General features: G+C 38.4%; 2 protein-coding genes and 1 pseudogene across 3 annotated transcripts; all 3 read right to left on the bottom strand.

The window, feature by feature from the left end:
- Positions 1-872: 872 nt before the first annotated feature.
- On the bottom strand, positions 873-7,951 carry LOC148677308 (lysophosphatidic acid receptor 6-like). 2 transcript variants are annotated; one of them, XM_088620300.1, is made up of 2 exons: positions 7,857-7,951; positions 873-2,324 (listed from the first exon to the last, which is right to left on the bottom strand). In XM_088620300.1, the coding sequence occupies exon 2, from the start codon at positions 2,302-2,304 to the stop codon at positions 1,264-1,266; it is 1,041 nt and encodes a 346-aa protein (XP_088476426.1). In that variant the 5' UTR covers positions 2,305-2,324; positions 7,857-7,951; the 3' UTR covers positions 873-1,263. The 2 variants fall into 2 exon arrangements, with proteins under 2 accessions (XP_088476426.1, XP_088476436.1); XM_088620310.1 differs by having other exon boundaries at positions 873-2,321; positions 7,853-7,946.
- Positions 7,952-11,241: 3,290 nt separating this feature from the next.
- Positions 11,242-15,187, bottom strand: LOC148677307 (succinate receptor 1-like). Its single transcript, XM_088620275.1, has 2 exons — positions 13,631-15,187; positions 11,242-13,185 (listed from the first exon to the last, which is right to left on the bottom strand). The coding sequence occupies exons 1-2, from the start codon at positions 13,631-13,633 to the stop codon at positions 12,250-12,252; spliced, it is 939 nt and encodes a 312-aa protein (XP_088476401.1). The 5' UTR covers positions 13,634-15,187; the 3' UTR covers positions 11,242-12,249.
- A 63-nt stretch (positions 15,188-15,250) lies between these two features.
- On the bottom strand, positions 15,251-17,855 carry LOC148677306 (succinate receptor 1 pseudogene; annotated as a pseudogene).
- Positions 17,856-20,181: the final 2,326 nt, after the last annotated feature.

Below are 20,181 nucleotides of genomic sequence, written 5' to 3'. Positions count from 1 at the left end.
TAGTATTAGGTACAAAGTACAAAGGACTTTGTAGTATTTGTCTGTGTACACTACAGGCATTATTTAGCTGTAGGGCTGAAGTATCTACAGTTCATTAGAAATCAAAATAGTCTGACATTTCTTCAGAGAACAGTATGTAGGAAAACCTGAATTACCTTAATATTTACAAAAGGACAACATTTAATTTCTTTTCACAGCGAAGCTCCTTCTTAAGACAGATTTTCAGTGAAACTGGCCATAGTCATTTAAAGGCAATCCATTGGAAGGCTTAGAATGTAATCAATAAATCTTTAAGTATTATCTTTATGGCACTTGAACTGAGCAGTCTTGAGTCTTTTCCAACCACTTTATTTTTTTTTTGTTTTACTGGAATGTTGTTGAGTGACATGCGATCTCATGAAAAGGATCCAAACTTTCTTAAGGAGTTTTGTTTTCTTACTATTGGGAGAGAAACCAAAGCACTCCTGTAAATGGGCAGGATTAGATGAAAGAGTATACTTGTGAGAAAAGGTTGATTCAGTGAAACAACCCACCAAGAGGTCAACAAATTGTGTCATGAAAATGTTTTACAAAATACTTTTTTAAATATTAGCAAATATCCTTTGCACTGTTTGTGGTTGGTGTTTGGTTATGGAGCAACTGAGCTATACCTAATAAATACATTGGTTGTTCACAGGTCCTGAACAATAATGTGTATCTCCCAGTTCATCCACTGTTGCCTGAAGATACTCTTTTAACATCACCAAAACATTAGCTCAATACTTAGGAATTTAGGAATGCTTTCAATTAGAGCTGTATTTATTGAATCTGCCTAATATGCAGAAAAGACAACCTGCCTCACATGCAAGCAGTACTTCTGAAAAACAAAACACTACATTAAATCTTATCTTTATTAAAATCGCTGCATTGAAAGCTTACAGTGAAAAGAGATAAGTAATAGGAATTTATAACTATGAGCATGGAGCATTTCCAATATTAAAAACAAAGCTCGTAAGAAAATATGGAATGTTTTGCGAAAGGGCTTCAGTGTTTAAAGAACGCAGACAATTTGAATACTGTATGTTTGTGCAGTTGGCTCTAGCTGCGCCTAAGCTTTATGGAAATAAAATGCATTATAAACAGCTGATGGCAACACAGTTGTTTAATTTTTGCATTCGTGCTGCAGGAAAGCCACAAGTCGGGGGGATTTCTGGAAGCACCAGAACATTTTAGAGATGGGTCTCTCATTCCAACAAACTTGCAAGTGCAAGGTGAAAGGATGAGCTAGATTTCAGTTGTGGCCACGGTGATCACATTTTCGGGATTATCAGTGGCTGCTGATGTGCTGATAGGGGTGCCATTTGAGAAGCCCAAGCAGCAACTTCTCAAAAGAGTTTTCAGCATGGGTAGGAACCCTTGTCCCACAAAAACAAAGAGCAGGGGATCCATACAACTGTTGGCAACTGCAAAGCACAGGGTGGCAACAACTGTTTTCTGTAAGGTGATGAGAAGTTCACAGTTATCATGATGATAGACTACATAGTACAGATGCAATGTCCGTTGGACATGATATGGCAGGAAACAGATGCAAAACACAGTTAAAACCAGACAGATCATGGCCACGTCTCTGCGTCTCTTCTGTGTCTTGGTCTGCGCTATGTGCTTTATCATTAGGGCGTAGCAAATGAGAAGAATGACAAAGGGGATCACAAATCCGATGACGAGGGCATAGAAATTCATGTAGTACAGGAGCTCCCACGAGGAAGGTTCTGCCGGCTCAAAGCATTTTCCCGCCTCTATCCGAAAGCCGTTGGAGAAGGACGCGTAGATGATCACGCCCGCAGCGATGAATATCCACACGGCGAAGCACAGAGCCAGAGCCCACCGGTACAGCAGCTCGTTCTGGAACGTCACGCGCCCGGCCATCACAAGATAGCGGCAGACGCCGAGGCTGGCGAGGAAGAAGATGCTGCAGTACATGCTCATGTAGAAGAGGTAGGTGGAAACCCTGCAGGCCACGTCCAGGAAGGGCCAGCTGGTCTCCGTCTGGTAGCTGAAAATCCGAAAGGGCAAGGTGAGGATGAAAATGAGGTCGGCGATGGCCAGGTTCATCAGAAACGCCGTGGAAACGCGCTTCTTTTTAGCCAAGCGACAGAATATGTAAAGGGCTGCAGTATTGGTCACCAAGCCAATGGCGAACACCGTGCCGTACACGACGGAATACACCGTGTACTTGTTCTTGTCCCTGAAGGTGCACTTGATCATGTTGACGTTGGGCAGGAAAGAAGTATTTTCTGCAGATGTTTCGTTACCTTTATATTCCATGTTTCCCCTTTTTTTTCCTTCTGAAAGAAAGTTAAATAAACAGCGGCATAAGTGTCATATAATTATTTCACTAATCACAAACAAATGTAGATACAATAGATTATTATCCTCAGAGGAAATGCATTATTTGAGTAAGAACTGCTTAGTTGGTAGGAAATAACATAAGGAGTTCATTCATACTCAACATTCATAAGGAGTGAATGCTCAAATTGGGGTTACGTAGGTAGTGGAGGACCACATGGGTCTGGATTAGAACCACTGCTCTTAGTAAGGTATAGCGATGATCTAAATTCCATTTCAGTCAGTAAACAAGTCACACTCACATACTGTATGATACTAAAATAGGAGTTATTAACAAACACCATGAAAGCAACAAGCAAAATTTAAGACTGGGGATGCACCTGGCAGGTGGCAATTGATATAGACAAGTGCAAAAGTGTTAAAAGAGCTTAAACTACAACCGTAGGACAGGAAACAAGCTCATATTTGCTAATTATGAAAAACATGTAGATACTGTAGAACAAATCCAAGGAGTAACCAGGAATATTCTGAAGCCTAAGGGAATGTTCTGTGCTAACAAGCTAAAAGATCTGCACCTTTTAAGTCTTGACAGATGAAACTTTTGAAAACTTCTTGTAGGGCACCCAAGACAAATTCAAATACAAAGGCAAGTCAATGATTTTTTTCTATTATCAGCAGTGAAACACAAACGATGTGACACAAGTGGAAACTACAGAGCAGTGCATTTAAAACTGAGAACAGGAGACACTTCTGGACCCAAAGGGTTGTGGGAGTGTGGAACAAGCTAGTCAGTCATGTAGCCAGCAGCTACATCACTCTGCAACTCACAACTGGCAGCCCACTGAAGCTCAGCAGGTGTGAGCCTGGTCAGTACCTGGAGGGGAGACTCCTGGGAAAAACTAAGGTTGCTGCTGGAAGAGGTGTTAGTGGGGCCAGCAGGGGGCACTCACCCTGCAGTCCATGTGGGTCCTAATGCCCCTAATGTAAACAGGCGCCGTCCTTCGGATGAGACGTAAAACCAAGGTCCTGACTCTCTGTGGTCATTAAAAATCCCAGGGCGTTTCTTGAAAAGAGTAGGGGTGTAACCCCGGTGTCCTGGCCTAATTTCCCATTGGCCCTTACCAATCATGGCCTCCTAATAATCCCCATCTATGAATTGGCTTCATCACTCTGCTCTTCTCCCCACTGAGAGCTGGTGTGTGGGGAGTGTTCTGGTGCACTATGGCTGCCATCACATCATCCAGGTGGATGCTGCACACTGATGGGGGTGGAGGGGATCCTTTGAGTGGAGTGTCCAGAAAAGTGCTATATAAGTGTAAGCAATTATTATTATTATGTTGTTGTTGAAGCTGGTACCCTGTCTTCATTCAAGAAAGAGCTGGGTGGTCTCGCCTGATGCCTGATCGCAGTCATTTGACAATCTTTGTCCTCTGTAGTGACTGAAGCGGCAAACTGCAGTGAAAAGGCCATTTGAACTGTGAAGACACAGCTACACGAACCCCATCGAGGGCAAACCTGCTCTGTAATCTTGCCTGCTCATTTGTTTACAAGGCTATAGGAAAAAACAGTATTTTAATTTCACTTTTGCTTCCCTAAACAATTTGGCATTTGATTTTTTTAGTATGTACACATTCAGTAGATGTGTGTGAAGGTAGCGAAAACACCTACATTGTACCATAGCAGTAAGTGATGTCTAGACCCTTCTCTGGAGTTCGTTTTGCTTTGTTTGCAAAATAAATATTTTTTTAAATTCCCCAAAGAATTTAGTTGCTTTCATTTGCATTTCAATTGTCTTAATAAAACAAGCAATTGTGTCTTGGTTTTCTTCCACAATAGAAAAAAGGTCACAGATGGTTGTTTTGGAAATGTTCACATTATCGTTGATTGTATGGTTAACCTTGAATGTGGCTTGTGTGTGTATATTCTTAAGGGATGGTGCACACAGTGTATAATTCCCAATAACGGCTATTGTGAAATGTGGTGACCTTTTCCCAATGATTTAAGGGAAACTATAAAAAACATAAAATAACATTAAAAAACTAGAAACGTTTTCGGTGTGTAGTATCTGTCAAAATTTACTAGACGGCTTCATGTCTGACCCGCTTTCAACGCATTGAAAAGGTATTTTTCATTTCCAGCTTTTACAGCATGTGAAATGTAATGGAAATAGCTGTCCGTCCTCATTAAGTTTTGAAAACATTTGGTAGCTTTTGAAAAGAATTGAATTACCGCTCTCATCCCAGCCCCCAATGATACGAACGAAGACAAACAGACGAGAACAAACACTGTAGCGGCGCCACAAATGCAAATAACCAGTATCTCGAAAGTGAAAAAACCGTGATCTACTATTAACAATCATACCCGTGTACCGACATTTTCATTCAAATTAGAATTGCGACATACTGTACAGTACCCTTTGGGGAATGTCTACCAGTACCAGCAATGCGCTATTGCTACATTTTGGTTTAATTGCAAAGGTTTCAGGAGACACTAGTTTGTCTTCTCCGCAAAACCGGTGCAAGCTATAATCGACATTTCATATGTCGGGTTAGGAAAAATAACTGAGCGGCCAGGTAACCAAAAACGGGCCCGACGGAACAGGAGTTATTTCCCCGAAGTCTACATTTTTAATGTAAAATCGTTGTCAGGTTGTTTCACTGTAAAATTGAATATACAGCATTAAGTTCGAGTTTCCAGGGAGTTTCCACCCTTTAAAAATACAGCAATTTGAATTTAAATATGCAATTTTAAGTAATACATTTTAAAGGCAATTTAAAATATATAATTATTATTTTTTAAATACAGCCAGTTTTAAACATTTATTTTAAGAAGTTTCCAAAAAAAAACGTAACTACTGGCTGAAGAACCGCAGTACCTACTGTAACCCCGCCTTAAAAAAATATAACTGTGATTATTCCTCTTGGAAAACATTGTCTCCGCTGTAATGAACATTTCCTGTGTTGCGAGGTTATCAGGTTTTTCTGTCCATTTACGAATGAGACTAGACATATATCATTCCCAGCTGACATTTCTTATCGGGTTTATGGTCAACTGCTGTTATTCAAGATTCACTTCACAAAATAGATTCAACAAGATTCACAAAAATAATATGCCTGGAGTTCCCTTGTATCCGGTTAATGCTTGTGAATGTCTGTATTCTCGTTTGAAGGACAATCCGGCGTAGCACTCACCTACATTATTCTGAGAGTTACAAATGGGATACTTTCTAATTTCAAAAACTGGGTTTATGAAGGTTTATTTAGGATTAAAACCCTTACGTTTCTGGCTATCGCTGGAAGACACTTCCAGCAACGTAGACAATAGTAGACGATGTTTTTTTTTTTAATTAAACCAATGCACTCGTCTTGCGCTTTAGCTTCTTGTGTGTAGGGTGGCAAATAAGAGTTTTTTTAGGCGTTGGAAAACCTGACAGTATGAGAATAGCCGGCCTCTGAGCCGGTTTTGTATTTTGTTTGAACACTAGAGGGCGGTGTTGCGCGTACTCTCAGTTCTGTGCACAGTGCAACGAGGACCTGTCGCGTCGTGTAGTGTCTCATTAACCAAGTTCTTAAAAAAACGTTCTGTAACACCGCTCGGCAGTTGCAACGTTTTATGCTTCTCGTGGAAACAGCATCACAAAACAGTAAGCTCGGTCACATAATTGTGTCCCACCATAATTCTTAAAGTACCCGAAAGTAGGTGAGATTTTGCTGACGTAATTTTAGTAATTTCATATTTTGCATTGAGCATTTCTCAGAAACCAGCACATATACAGTACAACAGCAACAGAAATGTGAGCATTGCTCTTTCAGTCAGGTTCAGTCTACTTGCGTGCACAGTTCACTCTCAGTTGCAGTCACAGGGGGTTAATAACTCCCCTGGAAAAGGAAGGCATGTCGTTGCTACAGTACATGATTGCTTCAGGGGAAATGCCTCTAATTATGTCATACATACAGTTACAGTATGGCTTATGAAAACTGTTAAAACTGTCCCGATACAGTATGTCCTGACCCTTGCGCAATGATTGCTGTTGACCGGCGGTGTGGAGGCGAGTAGTGGCCTCGTTGAATCGGTGGAAAAACCGTTTTCCATACAGCGTCACTATTCCGAGGGAGGCGGTGTGGAAGAGTCTTGTCACTTCGGTAAAGGGGAGGGAAAAAAAAGTTCCTCTGGATGCGGTTATTTCCCCTGTCTTTGTGAAGATGCATTGTGCCTGACATCTCTGTATACAGTACATCTGGATAGACAAGGTTTCTAAAAGACGGTGATAGTTAACACAGAGAAAGTAAGTAGTGTAGGGTATTCACTTATTTCAACATTACAATCGTGGCACCAGTCAACACCAGTCAGACACAAACCTTACTGTATCCAAGTTCGGGGAGAGTGGTTGGTACTCGGATTATTTTAAATCCCTACTGTACATACGGTCTCTTGGGATCCTTGCAATGATTTTCCAAATCATTGGAGGAGATCTTCATAATTCAAGGATTTTGAAAGAACAGCTTTAACGTTTGAATGTTTGCAACCTCAAAGAGACTATATTTCTACATACAGTAAATGTAAAAAAACTGAAGGGTTTGTGGTTGACCAGGCCTGAAAAAAAAGCAAGCTTATTCTTTCATGTGTAATTGTTCTCTTCCATTTTTAAATTTCAATTTCAACAGTGTTTCAGTGCACTTTGTTTTCTTGGAAAGATGAGGAACTCGCTTACAGTTTCATGTAACAGCACAAGATATTTTCCACTGCCTGACCTTAACCAATGTTGGATTCATACAACACAAGAGTGTGTGAGTAAGAGTGAAAGTGAAAAAGGAATTATTACACATAACAGATTCTATTTTATAACCCATTTAACTAAAAAAAGCTATTTCAACCAGTTGCTTAAGACCTGTTTTTTTTCAACCTAAATGTAAGCACCAAATATGATAAATTCTGTGATTTTCTGTAATGAAGGAGCTTTCCAAAGATATAGGGTTGACTGCACATGCAATATTGTAATTTCATCAATGCAAAATAGGAGTTCAGAAGATATCGACAAACCCTACTCATGACATGGTAGTAAAGACAAGACTCCTTAATGTTTGTCTTTAACCTGTTTTTGGAGAATCCAAAGGGTTGCTGTATCGGCAGCGGAGCTGTGAAAGGTAACAAACACTGAGAAAATTGTTTAGAAGCCCATATTTATAGAGAAGTAAGGATCGGCAGGTATTGGGTCTCCAGAATTTTTCTGAACTCTTGTATAATACCACTTAATCACAGCAGTAAGAGAAGGTACAAATTAAAGGTCCACCTAGAAAAAAATTGTAGTTAATTTTGGAGTTACTGTACTTGGGGATTGTTCTGAACGTTGCTTAGAGAAAACCTCACTAAAAATAAAAATCAATGATTTCATTTACAGACATCGGCAGTACATCACAATGAAAAAATAAGTAAAATCAACAGCAATCTTCTGTTACAAAATTCTCATTGCATTTATAACTGGATTGTGACCTTGGAAATTGTATGAGGAAAGAAGAAATGTTCCGACTTACCTTTTTGGGAGTCACTTAATGGCAAAAAGAGCTAAACGTGATATACAAGGAGTGTAAGTGCTGTAAGCTGTTTTTCTTCTCACTTTACAAAAACATTTTAAGATTGTTTTATCATTCTACGTAGATTTCCTAAATCATTCACTGTAGCCAATTACAAAAAAGCTTTTTGGTATTGCACAAATGCTACTTATCAAACTGCACAAAAAAATACTAAAAGATAAGAATATTGTTACATCTTTGCTCATGCTTCCAAGAAGTATCCAACAAAGGCTTGTCTCCTTACTAAAATGACAGTTCATTTCTGGTTTTAGGGTTTAGAAGAGAAAGAAAATATTCACCCATAAAATCAGGCTCTGACTGAGAGACCTAAGGTGACAGATGAAGAAGAGACCAGGAAACATACAGTAGCAGCCTGAAGCTAAGAGACCTTACAAAAATAAACCATATTGTTTATTACCAGTGTTGAGTTATAGTTATATAGTTATAGCAAATATTCCTGATAGTATTTTAGAAATGTTTGAAATGGGGGAAGCTGATGGATGTGTTTTTGTGGAGCCTGAAATTAACATTGCTACTTTGGGGACATTGTAGCCTTAGATAAGGAGCAGTAATTGTTTGTATAAGCCTGAAACGGTGATTGAATTATCTAATCCTTAATAACAGCTGTGATTCAGATGTTGGTATGTTCAGCTAAGGATAGCTTTACATTTCTTTGATGCAATCTTAATCAGTTTGAAAAACTAAGTACTAACTTAGGTCATTTATGGTACATCTGTGCTGCTGAAAGTTTTATGGGTGTGTTAGACAGATGTATGGCAGTTCTAAGCCTGGTCTGTTGTGGAGGACATTGGTTTAGAAACTGTAAAAACACATATTTAGGCTAATCAACTGGCTGTAGGCCTATCACTAATAATTAGGTAAAGCCTGCAATCAACAGTCTTTATAAGTGAAATGGAATACAAGTAACATGCAATCTGAGTTTTTATTTTTAAAATTAGGGTAAAATGAGTTCTTCACTCTCACTGCTGAAAGCAACTCTGTCATTGATATGTTTCAGAAATTGCAGTAGTCTTGTTACTTCCAGGACGACATACACGATAGAAACTTTCCATTCAGAGGAAGAACCCAGAAGAAGCAGGCAGGTACAATAAGGTAAAATTCTGACAACGAGGCACAGACAGATCCAAAGCAGTGATGTACACCCTGCAGTCACTAAGCAAGTTACAGTACTAGTTTGAGAGTCACATTGAATTGAGACAGACTTCTAGTTTGAGAATTTAAAACATTAGTGCAATACAGTGTAAACTCAGCTGAAGGATAATGTTTAACAAAATATTTTAATCTGCCTCACACTTTCCTATATTTGTTGCTATTGTGTTTTTACTGCGTAGTGTAAGTAAATTGTGTATTATCCATTGCTTCCTGTGCATACGGGGGAACATTAAATATGCTTCTGCAATAGACTATATGAAACAGACTCTACACACAAAACCATATTCTATGGTTTGTTACACCAAGTGATTCCAAACACACAGGCAATTAAGTTTTACAAACTTTACCCAGAGTGTTACACGGAGCAGTAAGGTCGTATTTAAGTGAACGTCGGCGAGAAGTAGAAGGCATTAATTTTTTAATTATAGGCTGCAGTTTGTGAAGAGCCTCCTGTAGCCAGCTGTAGTCTTCTGCAGCGGAAATCTTTTCTGCACAACACTGTCTCACTTCACAGATATTCATTCTGGGGAAAATGAGTAAACAGAGTCCTGTCCAGATTTTACTTTACAAAGTATTTCCACAGTTCCTCTTAAATATATTTTGGCAACAGTCCCCTGAATTCCTGTGACATATTGACCCACAGGAATGAAATAAGGAAATTTACTTGCACAAAATGACTCGGCAAACCAGGGTTCCGGGTTCTTATTCCTTTTTTCTGGAAACAGGCGTACTCTCTTCTCAAACAAGTCCTTAGTTTTAACAAAACATAGGCGACAGGTTTTCGCTAGTCTTCTAGTTGTTCACTCCTAATTTGAGGTTTGTAGTGCAATGGAGGGCATGAAAATAAATGCAATGGAAAAAAAAACCTTAAAAAAGCGAATCAATTTGAAAAGAGGTCCCCTGTCACCTCTTCTGTTTTCTCTGCATATAAAACCTTTAGCAGAATGGATAAGACAAGAATTAAAGGGATAGAAATCAAAGGGCGAGAACATAAGATCGCATTGTATACAGACGATGTCCTGCTACTGTATATTTGGATGACCCCAATGAATCGCTTATCAGAGTGATGGATCTTTTGGAAAACTTCGGTCAGGTATCAGGGTACAAATTAAAGAGAGAAAAAACAGATGTTTTATCTTATAATCCTACAGATCAAGTAAAAGACAAATTTAAGTTAACATGGTTATCACCGTCTATTACGTATCTGGCAGTGTGTTTAACAAAAGATTGATCAAAATTATTTAATTTAAATGTCAGCCCTTTAATATGTCAAATAAAAGATGACCTGGCTGGCTGGAGTTTGCTGGCTCTTTCACTGGGATCTAGAGTAGAAGTTATTAAAATGAATATTCTACCACGATTGCTATATCTTTTTCAGTCTCTTCCAGGGTAAATCTCATCAGAACAGTTTAATGAAGGGGATAAAATGATTTCAAGATTCATTTGGAATGGAAGGAAGCCGCGAGAATTAAATTAGAAACGCTACAGCTGACCAAGGACAAAGGTGGTTTATCCCTGCCTTGCCTAAAGCCATACTGCCAAGCAGCTCATCTTAGAACACTAATCTGCTGGTGTGATAGATATCATACTGCAGAATGGAAGGAGGTGGAGTCTTTGATTATAGGTGAATTTCCAAAACAGATGGTCCTGGGAAATAGATCATTGGCAGAAACTACATATAAAACGTCTATACCCTGGATAACTTTACCAGTTAAAACTTGGTTTATGATAATGAAAGGTGGATAGTTTTGGATTCAGATTTCCCTTCTGGGAAATTATGTGGAGAGCAAGTTGCGACTCACTCACACATATTCATATATGTATCTGGTCAATTTTGACTTTGATCATAGTGAAGTAAAGGATAGATATATATATATATTAAGGATTCTTCTAGTATCTAGTAAAAAAGCAGCCACAAGAAAATGGTTTATAAAAGAATTTCCAACACATGAACAATGGGTTAATGCTGTGAATGAAATCGATATAATGGAAAATATAACTTTTTCTCTCAGGTTACAGGCTTAGCAAATACTAGGAAACATGGATTAATTTTATCTCCCCACTGAGACCTGATTTCAGTGTATGAGAGAATATACAGTACAGTAATATTTCTCTGTGGACTGTTTTGTTGTTTTTTGTGTTTCTCATGAAAAAAATGGCATTTTCTTGGATATCTGCTGGCATAATTTAAATAGTTTATTTTTTTATGTCTGTATAAATATAATGTAACAAAAAAGAAAGATGAAGGCATACATTTATTTTGCTGTTCTGGACGCATCCTGTTTGTAAATCTTTTCATCGCTAAATAAAAAGTAAAAAAAAAGTGGAGCAAAACAATAAAAAACAAGATTACAGCAGTTTAGCACTTAATGCTTACAATGAATATTATTATTAAATTGTATATACAGTAGTTGATTAAGTTTAAAGAGCTCATGCAGAAGTGTCTGCCTTATACTGTAAACACTACTGACCTTGGTGCACTAAAGCCCGCACAGTCTTTTCACAGACGGAAAAACCCAGAGGCCAAACACTTCATGCTTTAACCCCAGCAAGTTGCAAATGTGAACACAGAGAAATAGGATCTGACAGCCTGAAAAAGACATCTAGAGAAAGCGACATTCTCCATGTACAGTACAGTATGGGCTGTTACCATCTGCTGAAATAGTGCTGAGAAAACATCAGGAGAGTCATTATAAAAAAGTCGCCCTTAACCCCACAGTACTGCTCGAGGCCAACAGGGGTATCTGGTTACATATAATATGTAATGTAATTTTCATTCCAGAGGGAAATAACTGGCCAGAGGTTCTGCTGATTCTCTTCTCCTGAACTAGAAGGAGGATCAGGTCTGATAAAATATTTATGCTGGAAATGACGATTTATTGCTGACCAAAAGGAGATAAGGGCGCAAAGCAGAAAAGGCATGTGATAAGACACTATTAACTTTGATATTTAACATCTTACTAAAATGGCAAAAGGAACAGAAAAAGGATGGTTTGTGTCTAAGAAATACACAAATTCATTTATGAGGAAGCCCTTATTAAACAAACAAATGAAGACAGACAGTGGAGACTGCAGCTTTATAGGTAGTTCAAAAATAAATCCAAGAAAACAGAAGTCTTTTAATTAATGCACATTTACATGATATAACCAAAACCAGGTTAAATCCAACCCTGTGATCTGGTCATTTTCTGTTGATAATGGATCTAACCTTGCCCAGCAGTGTCTCTCTGAACTGATCCCCCATGAGAAAATAGAAGAGGGGGTTAATAACACTGTGAGAGAAAGCGATCGGTCTTGAGATGATGTAAAGGCAGTTTATAATGATGAGGGTGCAGTCCGCATCGCCTTGGTAGTGCCTTCGCGATGAAATGCGGACGTTCCTCATGATGTGGTAAGGCGTGTACAGTACGAAGAACATGATGCCTGTGATGGTGATCAGTTTCAGGGGCCTCTGGAAAGAGCTGTTCTCAAAAACGCCATTCCTAGCCTTGAGGAAACGGGCGATCTTGTAGTAGAAGCAGCACAGAAAGGCCATTGGTAACATGTACCCAGAGACGGTGAGGAACAAGCTGTATATTAAACTGTTCGATGCATCTCCTGAACTGGCGTAGTCTTTGCAATGGGTTTGGTTGTTGTCGTCCAGACCCATGTCGATGAAGGTCAGCAGTGGGAGAAGCTGCAGCGTGACGAACACCCAGATACAGAGGGAAACAAAAACTGCAGTGTTTCTCTTCAGTAAAATATGTTGCCTCAGGGGATGCTTTAAGATCAGGTATCTGTCTATACTAATCCAAGTGTGGAAGAGGATGCTTGAGTAAAGATTGACGTGCAGGAGATATCTGTTACTCAAGCAGAAATTCGTGTCGGTCACCTTTCTGCCCTGGGAGTAGTTGATCACCAAGCTTGGCAGAGTGCAAAGGAAAGCTAGGTCAGAGACCGCCAGGCTGAAGAGGTAGACATTGAAACTCTTCCAGTCCCTGACGCAGAAGATGTAGCCGCAGATGACCACTGTGTTCCCGAGAAATCCAAGAATAAACTCTGCGGCATACATTGTTGTGAGGTAGTACACTTCCAGACTGCTGTCCAGCTTTGAGCAGTCCTTGACGATATTGCCCTCCTGTTAGCAAAAAGCACAACGAGCGATTGTTACAGTGAAGAGTAATTGTGTACCCCAAACCTTCGAGAATTTAATGATTTCATGATCATTGTTATTTATACTGTCATTAGAAATATCCCTAGTGCATTAAAGAGGATTTCTCTATACAAAGGGTGTGATCCTTTGTGTTTGAAAATGCTATTTCAGTTCAGTCAATTAAAACATTTGTTTACCCCATTGCACTGCTATTGGAGTCAATAGAAAACCAAGCTTTCTTCTCCTTTCCCCGATTACCTTGGTTTGCACTGCAACGCCTCCCAGTTTTCAAACTTCAAGCCTTGTAATTCTGCATTTTTTAGTAACTGCTTTTTATATACAGTAAAACAGACATGTTTTAACAGCCATTACATTTCTTCATTAAAGTCTGTTTTTTTTTAAGAGTAGTATAAAAGAAAATGTTTCTTACCATTAATGCTGTTCTGACTCTTCTTCCGTAAGCATTAACATATGATGTTGATTAATATAGGAAGCTGCCTTTTAAAACACACAGGGGTGAGCAAGCGAACCAGCACACACACGCTGTTGAACTGAAAGTACAAGCTTTTCTTTGCAGTGGTAATCTGGACGTTTGTGTAGGTGGAAGACCTTATTCACCTTCCATAAATTGGGTAATTGTTTTGCATTTTATGACGTGCATATTAAACCTAAGAATACTGGTAGTAAGAAAATTAGATGGGTACTGTAATGGAATACTTTTAGTTTAGTGGTCATTTTTTTGTTCATTTGTTCTCATTTACATACAGTATCTCTTTCATGACATAAGACAGCCTCTCATTTGTAACTGTTCTCATTGGGTTAATTTGTTTTCAAATCTGTTTTGAAAACTTGAGACCTACTGTATGAACAGCACAAACAAATTAAAACATACCCACACGCCACTTTTATTGAAAGATGGCTGATTTACCAGAAAAAAGTCATCTCCAGTTTGATAGAATATTTGCCATTGTCTTACAAACTGCTTATAAAATGTGAGCATTGAAATAAATACCATGTAAATATATTACTTTTATAGAGTTTTATTAACAGAATTATTATAATTAAAGCCTACGCTTTACAAAATAAGTAAAATTCTAAACTGTGTGTTGCGTGTACAATATATCATTAGAAATTCAGTTTTGAATTTCGGCCTGATTGTATGTTTAAATCATTTAGACTTTCACAACTGTTTCAGAACTTTTTTTTTCAAAAAAGTTTAACAAAACATCTCAAAATATAATTAGAACAATCATGTCTGCTGTGTTATTTGAGTGTCCTTCTTAGAAAGTTGTGATGCCTTTGCTTTAAAACTGTTACCTATAAACGTATCGTGGACATGCTGTTAGCAAGAGGATTATGAGAAAAAAATAAATGTTAATAATATTAACAAATGTTAATGAAATATTTTATTAGCAATCTAAGTTTTCAAGGATTTATTGATCAATTTGAAATTTAAACAGTGGATTACATTAAATAGGTAGTTTGAATTTATTAGTGGAGTTCTTTGCTTTTTGTCTTAAAGACATGTTCATTCAGTATAACTAAGATGTTAACAAACATTTTTAAATGGTTTTCTCATTTGCATTCATTAGATTTTTTTGTTTTGAATGAAATGTTATAGGTTTATCATTTTCAACAATCCAGCTGGGAAGCTTGTTCCATGCTCCCACAACCCTCTGGGTAAAGTTCTCCTGTTTTAGAAAGCACTTCCCCATCCTATCCACTTGTATCCTTTGGTTCATATTTTACCGTTTCTCATTAATCCTATAATTAAGTCTCGTGATAGACTAAGCATCTGAAATTTCTGAATTTAAAAAAATCTGTAATAACAAAACGCTTCTCTGGAGAATAAGCACAAAATGAAGTGAGAAAACAGTGTCAAATGTTTTGTCATTTCATCAGTACACTTGGAAAAAGAGATTGAAGAAAGCAGCAAAAATGTTTAAGCTGTTCAGATTAAAACTACGTACAAAATGCGTTTTTCAGTCACAAAGCAGCATTTCTAAATACAGGAATTTCTAAAAAAATGTTTAAGCTGTTCAGATTAAAACTACGTACAAAATGTGTTTTTCAGTCACGAAGCAGCATTTCTAAATACAGGAATTTCTAAAGAATGGGAGTTTCTAACCATCAACTGCACCAGACCACATTGCCAGTTTTTTTCAGAGGATGCAGAAAATTGTATATATTTTCTTTCTTCTCCCAGTGCATTGCTGAAAGGCACTATATTAATGCAAGAGATTCGTTAATTTTGCTTTGCTGTTTGTATGCGGTGATGAGCTGAAAAGTCAGCAGTAAAACAGTTGTTTGCTCCACATAACCTGTTCTGCTCAAATGAAAGAGCTTCTGAGGTTACTTTGATGGTCATTCAAGAGTAGTGCTGACATAGCCCTATAAAATCATCTATAAATTCATGTTTTAATGAAAGACATTCATAGTAATTGCTACTTTCACTGAGCTTTGTTATGACAAACTGAGGAAATCATTTTTATATTGGGATAACCTTTATTTACTATAGGAAACAAACATCGCCAAACTGAGTTGCTTTGTTTTAACAGTGTGTTTTATCAGGGCTGAGCATTGTAAAAAGGATGTTACAGAATTTCCTGCTCTCTGACAAGGATGTAAATAACTTGCATAAACGCAGATAAAGGAAACGATACCAGATTAAAGTATAGGATACACATGTGAAAGTTTCCTACAGAATTATAAAGATAATAATATCCTATAAAAATACTATCGAGTACTTAATTGAAGACATTTTGAAGGACTCCTTTGTTTTAAAGCTTGGATCAAAACCGTTTTTTATTTCTTCCCCCCCAAAAGCTGCAAACACATGAACAAGCACAAAAATCCCCCAGTTCAGGACTGTCCAAGGCAAATGTGCAGCATGTTAATGTTTCTAAGCGGAATTCAGATAAAGATCATTTTTCAAGCAAACCTCAAGCACAATGTCGCAGTCACAGTTGTACAACCAGTGTAGGTTAATATCATGTAAAATAAGGCAGTGTTTCAACCAGCTGCAATCTTGATCTGGCCCCGTGTGTCTAAATACTGCATATACTGTACAACTGGTTTCTCCCTGCTGGGAAAGGTTAAGTACTGTATGTGTCCTACACTGACAGGCTAAAAGAAATTAACCTTTTACAGTCTCGTACAGAGAAGACTACGAGGAGACCTAATTTGTTCAACATCATCAAAAGCAATGATAATCAAACCAGCGGGCTTCTTCAGAATCACCAGTAAAAACTCAAACCAAAGGACACAATTGGAAACTACTTGTATGTGAAAGAGCATTTGAGATGGAGAAGAGGAGGTGCTTTTCCCTGCAAAGTGCTGAGCATTGAGCAAGCTTCCTACTGAAGCTGTTGTTGAAGACAATAGCCCTGGGCTAATTTCAAGAGACAGGTGGATGGGATCCTCTGATCACTCTGAGCCATGTAAAGCCATATGAGCTAAAATGGCCAAGAAATATATTTTCTATAACGTGGCGACTAAAACTACACCCTATTCTGGATGTGGATTTTCATTTAGAAAAGAGAAATTTCACTTAGTGCATATTTATTGGCCCACCCCCACCTTGTCAAAAAGATGTTGATGATGTGTCAATAAAACACTCAGCCTGAAGTGGTTGATTCGCTGTTCTGTTTGTGGTTCGTTTTTATCTTGAACCAGGACAGTAGTTTATCCCTGAAGCTGTCTCCAACCAGAAAATAGAAGACGGGATTCAGGCAGCTATTCAGGCTGCTCAGGGGCCTGGTGATGTTGTAAAGGGACCTGCAGATGATGAGGGGACAGCTGTTCTGGTCGAAGAGCATCCGGGCGCCTATGCGCACATTTCTCATTACATGGTAAGGAAGTAAGGAGATGGAAAAGAGCACCATGGCGAACAAGATGAGGGTCAAGGGTTTGCCCACCTTATCTGCATTCTGGAATCTCTGCTGCATGTCCTTAAGAACACGTATGACAAGGATGTAGCTGAACACCAGGATCCCAAAGGGCAACAGCAAGCCGGTAAACGTTAACGTCATGCTGAAAATAAAAGTGGCATGCACATTCCCGGAGCTAGCATAGTCGAGACACTTCAAGTCTGTGGAGTTGGTGAGGTTTTCAGTTGTGATTAAGAAAAACATAGGCAGGAGCTCTAGGGTGACGATGACCCACACTATCAGGCAAATGAGAACCGCGTGCCACTTCTTGAATATCCGAGCGGATTTTATGGGATGTGCAATGAGAAGATATCGGTCCATGCTGACACAGCCAAGAAAGAGGATACTGGTGTACAAGTTGGCGTGAAAGAGGTACCTCATTAATTTGCAGTAGAAGTTTCCAAAGTACCAGATGCCCCTGTTTTTGTAATACGAGACTAAAAAGGGCAGATTGAACAGGTAAAGGAGATCAGCCAGGAGCAAGTTGAACAGGAAAATGTTGCTCCTGTTCCACTCTTTCAGAGCAAACAAGTACACCACAACGGCCACAGAATTAAGGACCACACCAATCACAAAAGTGCTCCCATAGACTGCTGGGACATAATAAGCATTGAGCTCGTTATCGATATTTGTGCACAGTGAAGTATTGCCTCCATCAGTTTCATTCCAAACCACCAAACTCATGTCAGACGTGAAGGCTTATTCAGATTAAGTTCATCAGCTGGTAAACCTACGAAACAAAGAGAATCATGAAAACGGTTAAATCAGGCATGGTACAGGACCAGACACCTCTGCATCTCTAGAAGTGACATGAGCATTTTTATAATGTGAAAACGAAGACTGGGACAGATAAAATAGCAACTAGTACTAGAGATTATAGACTTGAAACAATAAGGAACTTCTAAATAATATGTTATACTGCATCATATTGTTTTTTCTGAGGTGCAAGAGCTTTAAATTCATTGTATAAAAGCACTTTTAGAAAAGTGGCCAGACACAAATACACTGGCGAAAGCAAACTTGTTAACTGTTTCAGGCAACACATCAGTGCACTAGGAGATCCTCTGTTTAACCTTTCTTGGCCTCTGTTGTACTGACCTTCCTGTCTGTGTCCTCTCTCAGGATTTGAAAGACTTTTCAGCATAGAATTCAGCTCCACTTGTTCTTCTGCAGCTCAAAGACTGATGCAGTTTTCTAGACTAGCCTTTAAAAAAACAGCTGCATGACAGATGAAATTAATTTGATGTGAACATTTTGACATTTGAGCCTGCTGTTCCCAACTGGCTCCCCACTGAAGCTCAGCAGGGTTGAGCCTGGTCAGGACCTGGATGGGAGGTCTCCTGGGAAGCTATGGTTGCTGCTGGAAGTGGTGTTAGTGGGACCAGCTGGGGGCGCCCACCCTGAGGTTTGTGTGGTTCCTAATGCTCCTGTATAGTGGTATACTGGTACTGTAGTGGGCGCCGTCTTTCGGTTAAGACGTTAAACCAAGGTCCTGACTCTCAGTGGTCATTAAAGATCCCCGGGCATTTCTTGAAAAGAGTGGGGAGTTATCCTGGTGTCTGGGCCAAATCTCCCTCTGTGCCTTTACCGTGGCCTCCAAATTGTCCCCATGTATGATTGGCTTGCACTGGCCCTGCGATGGACTGGTGTCCTGTCCAGGGTGTACCATGTAAAGTCCAGGGTGTAAAGTCAGCTTTGACAATGTGGCTAGGTTGGTTGTTCTAGAGTTTCGCAGACCTTTGTGTCAAGTACAGATAAACCTACCATCAACACACAAACAAATACAGTAAAATCAAGCATAAAACTTTTTTTCATTCCCAATACTCATGTTTTTACGTGACTACTTATAAGAGTACTAGAAAGCAACCATCTGCTAGTTTGCCTCGTATTACAGTACAATGCCTGTCAATGATTACATTTATCAACTGGGACTTGTCTTTAACATGTTTAGAATTGGAAGAACTTAAAACATTTTACCTGAAGAGGAGCATGGTGATCTTATAAAGGAACTCTATTAAAAACCAAAATACAGTAGATATAATGAACACTGGTTCTGGTTTCTAACAAAACAAGTGTCTCTTGTCTAGAAAAGGAAATCTACATGTTTCTGTAATCTAAACTGACTGTTTTAATGTAATCCTGATATACGCATGTTTTTCTGCGTATTCATTTTTATATCTTTACATCCGATCCTACCCTATAATGTCCTCCTGCTGTACCTCCTGTGTACAAATGATCAAGTTAGTTGTACTGTATAGAAAATGAATGGTGTTGTACTAAAATGTAACTACAGCATTACCAAAATGATTCAATATGATCACAAATGATTCAAACATTAGTTTTCTATCAGTATTAAATTATATTTAGAATTAATAATATTTTTGATACAGGACAGTTGTCTGCATTTAGTGTTAAGAGAAATATCCCCATATCTCTGTCACTGAGTAATCTTAAATTGTGGTTACAATCCAGGGATCTTTTCTTTTCTATGAGAGCTTTCAGTGACAAATTGACAACAGTTTTTATTCTTTATTGAATTTAATTTGTTTTTTTTAGGTGTTCATATGTTACAAAACCATTTGAAGACCTAACTAGTCACCACTTTGGTCTGACAGTTGAAATCTACTACTTCATTTTCATCCTTAATTACACAAAGACAAAATGGAACTGTGCTTATGTTCCTGTGCATTGCTCATGGCTAACTAACAGAAATAGGCAGAAACCTGGAGTACTGAAAATCACTGAAAACACCCGGATTTCTTACACATTAAAGAGCATTAACCACAATTGCATATTATGTGCAATCTTTCTGAGATGTAGTCAAAATTATCCTTGACACTGCAAATAGTGCAGAGCTAAAACAATAAAAATACATTTTATGTTTGAACAGAGGTATTAATAATTATTGATATTTAACAGATTTATGTTTAGTAGAAGGTATTATACTTTAAAAAGTATCTCTAGTGCTGACTTTGCTCAAGTAAAATTATATTCACTTTAGAAATCTGAAAACATTCAGATATTGATAAAGTACATAAAGTACACTTACCCC

Source organism: Lepisosteus platostomus, chromosome 2, assembly GCF_059453375.1.
Source record: "Lepisosteus platostomus isolate fLepPlt1 chromosome 2, fLepPlt1.hap1, whole genome shotgun sequence".
NCBI lineage: Eukaryota > Metazoa > Chordata > Actinopteri > Semionotiformes > Lepisosteidae > Lepisosteus > Lepisosteus platostomus.
Note: the sequence above shows the minus strand (reverse complement) of the source record. Positions and strands in the feature narration are given on the sequence as shown.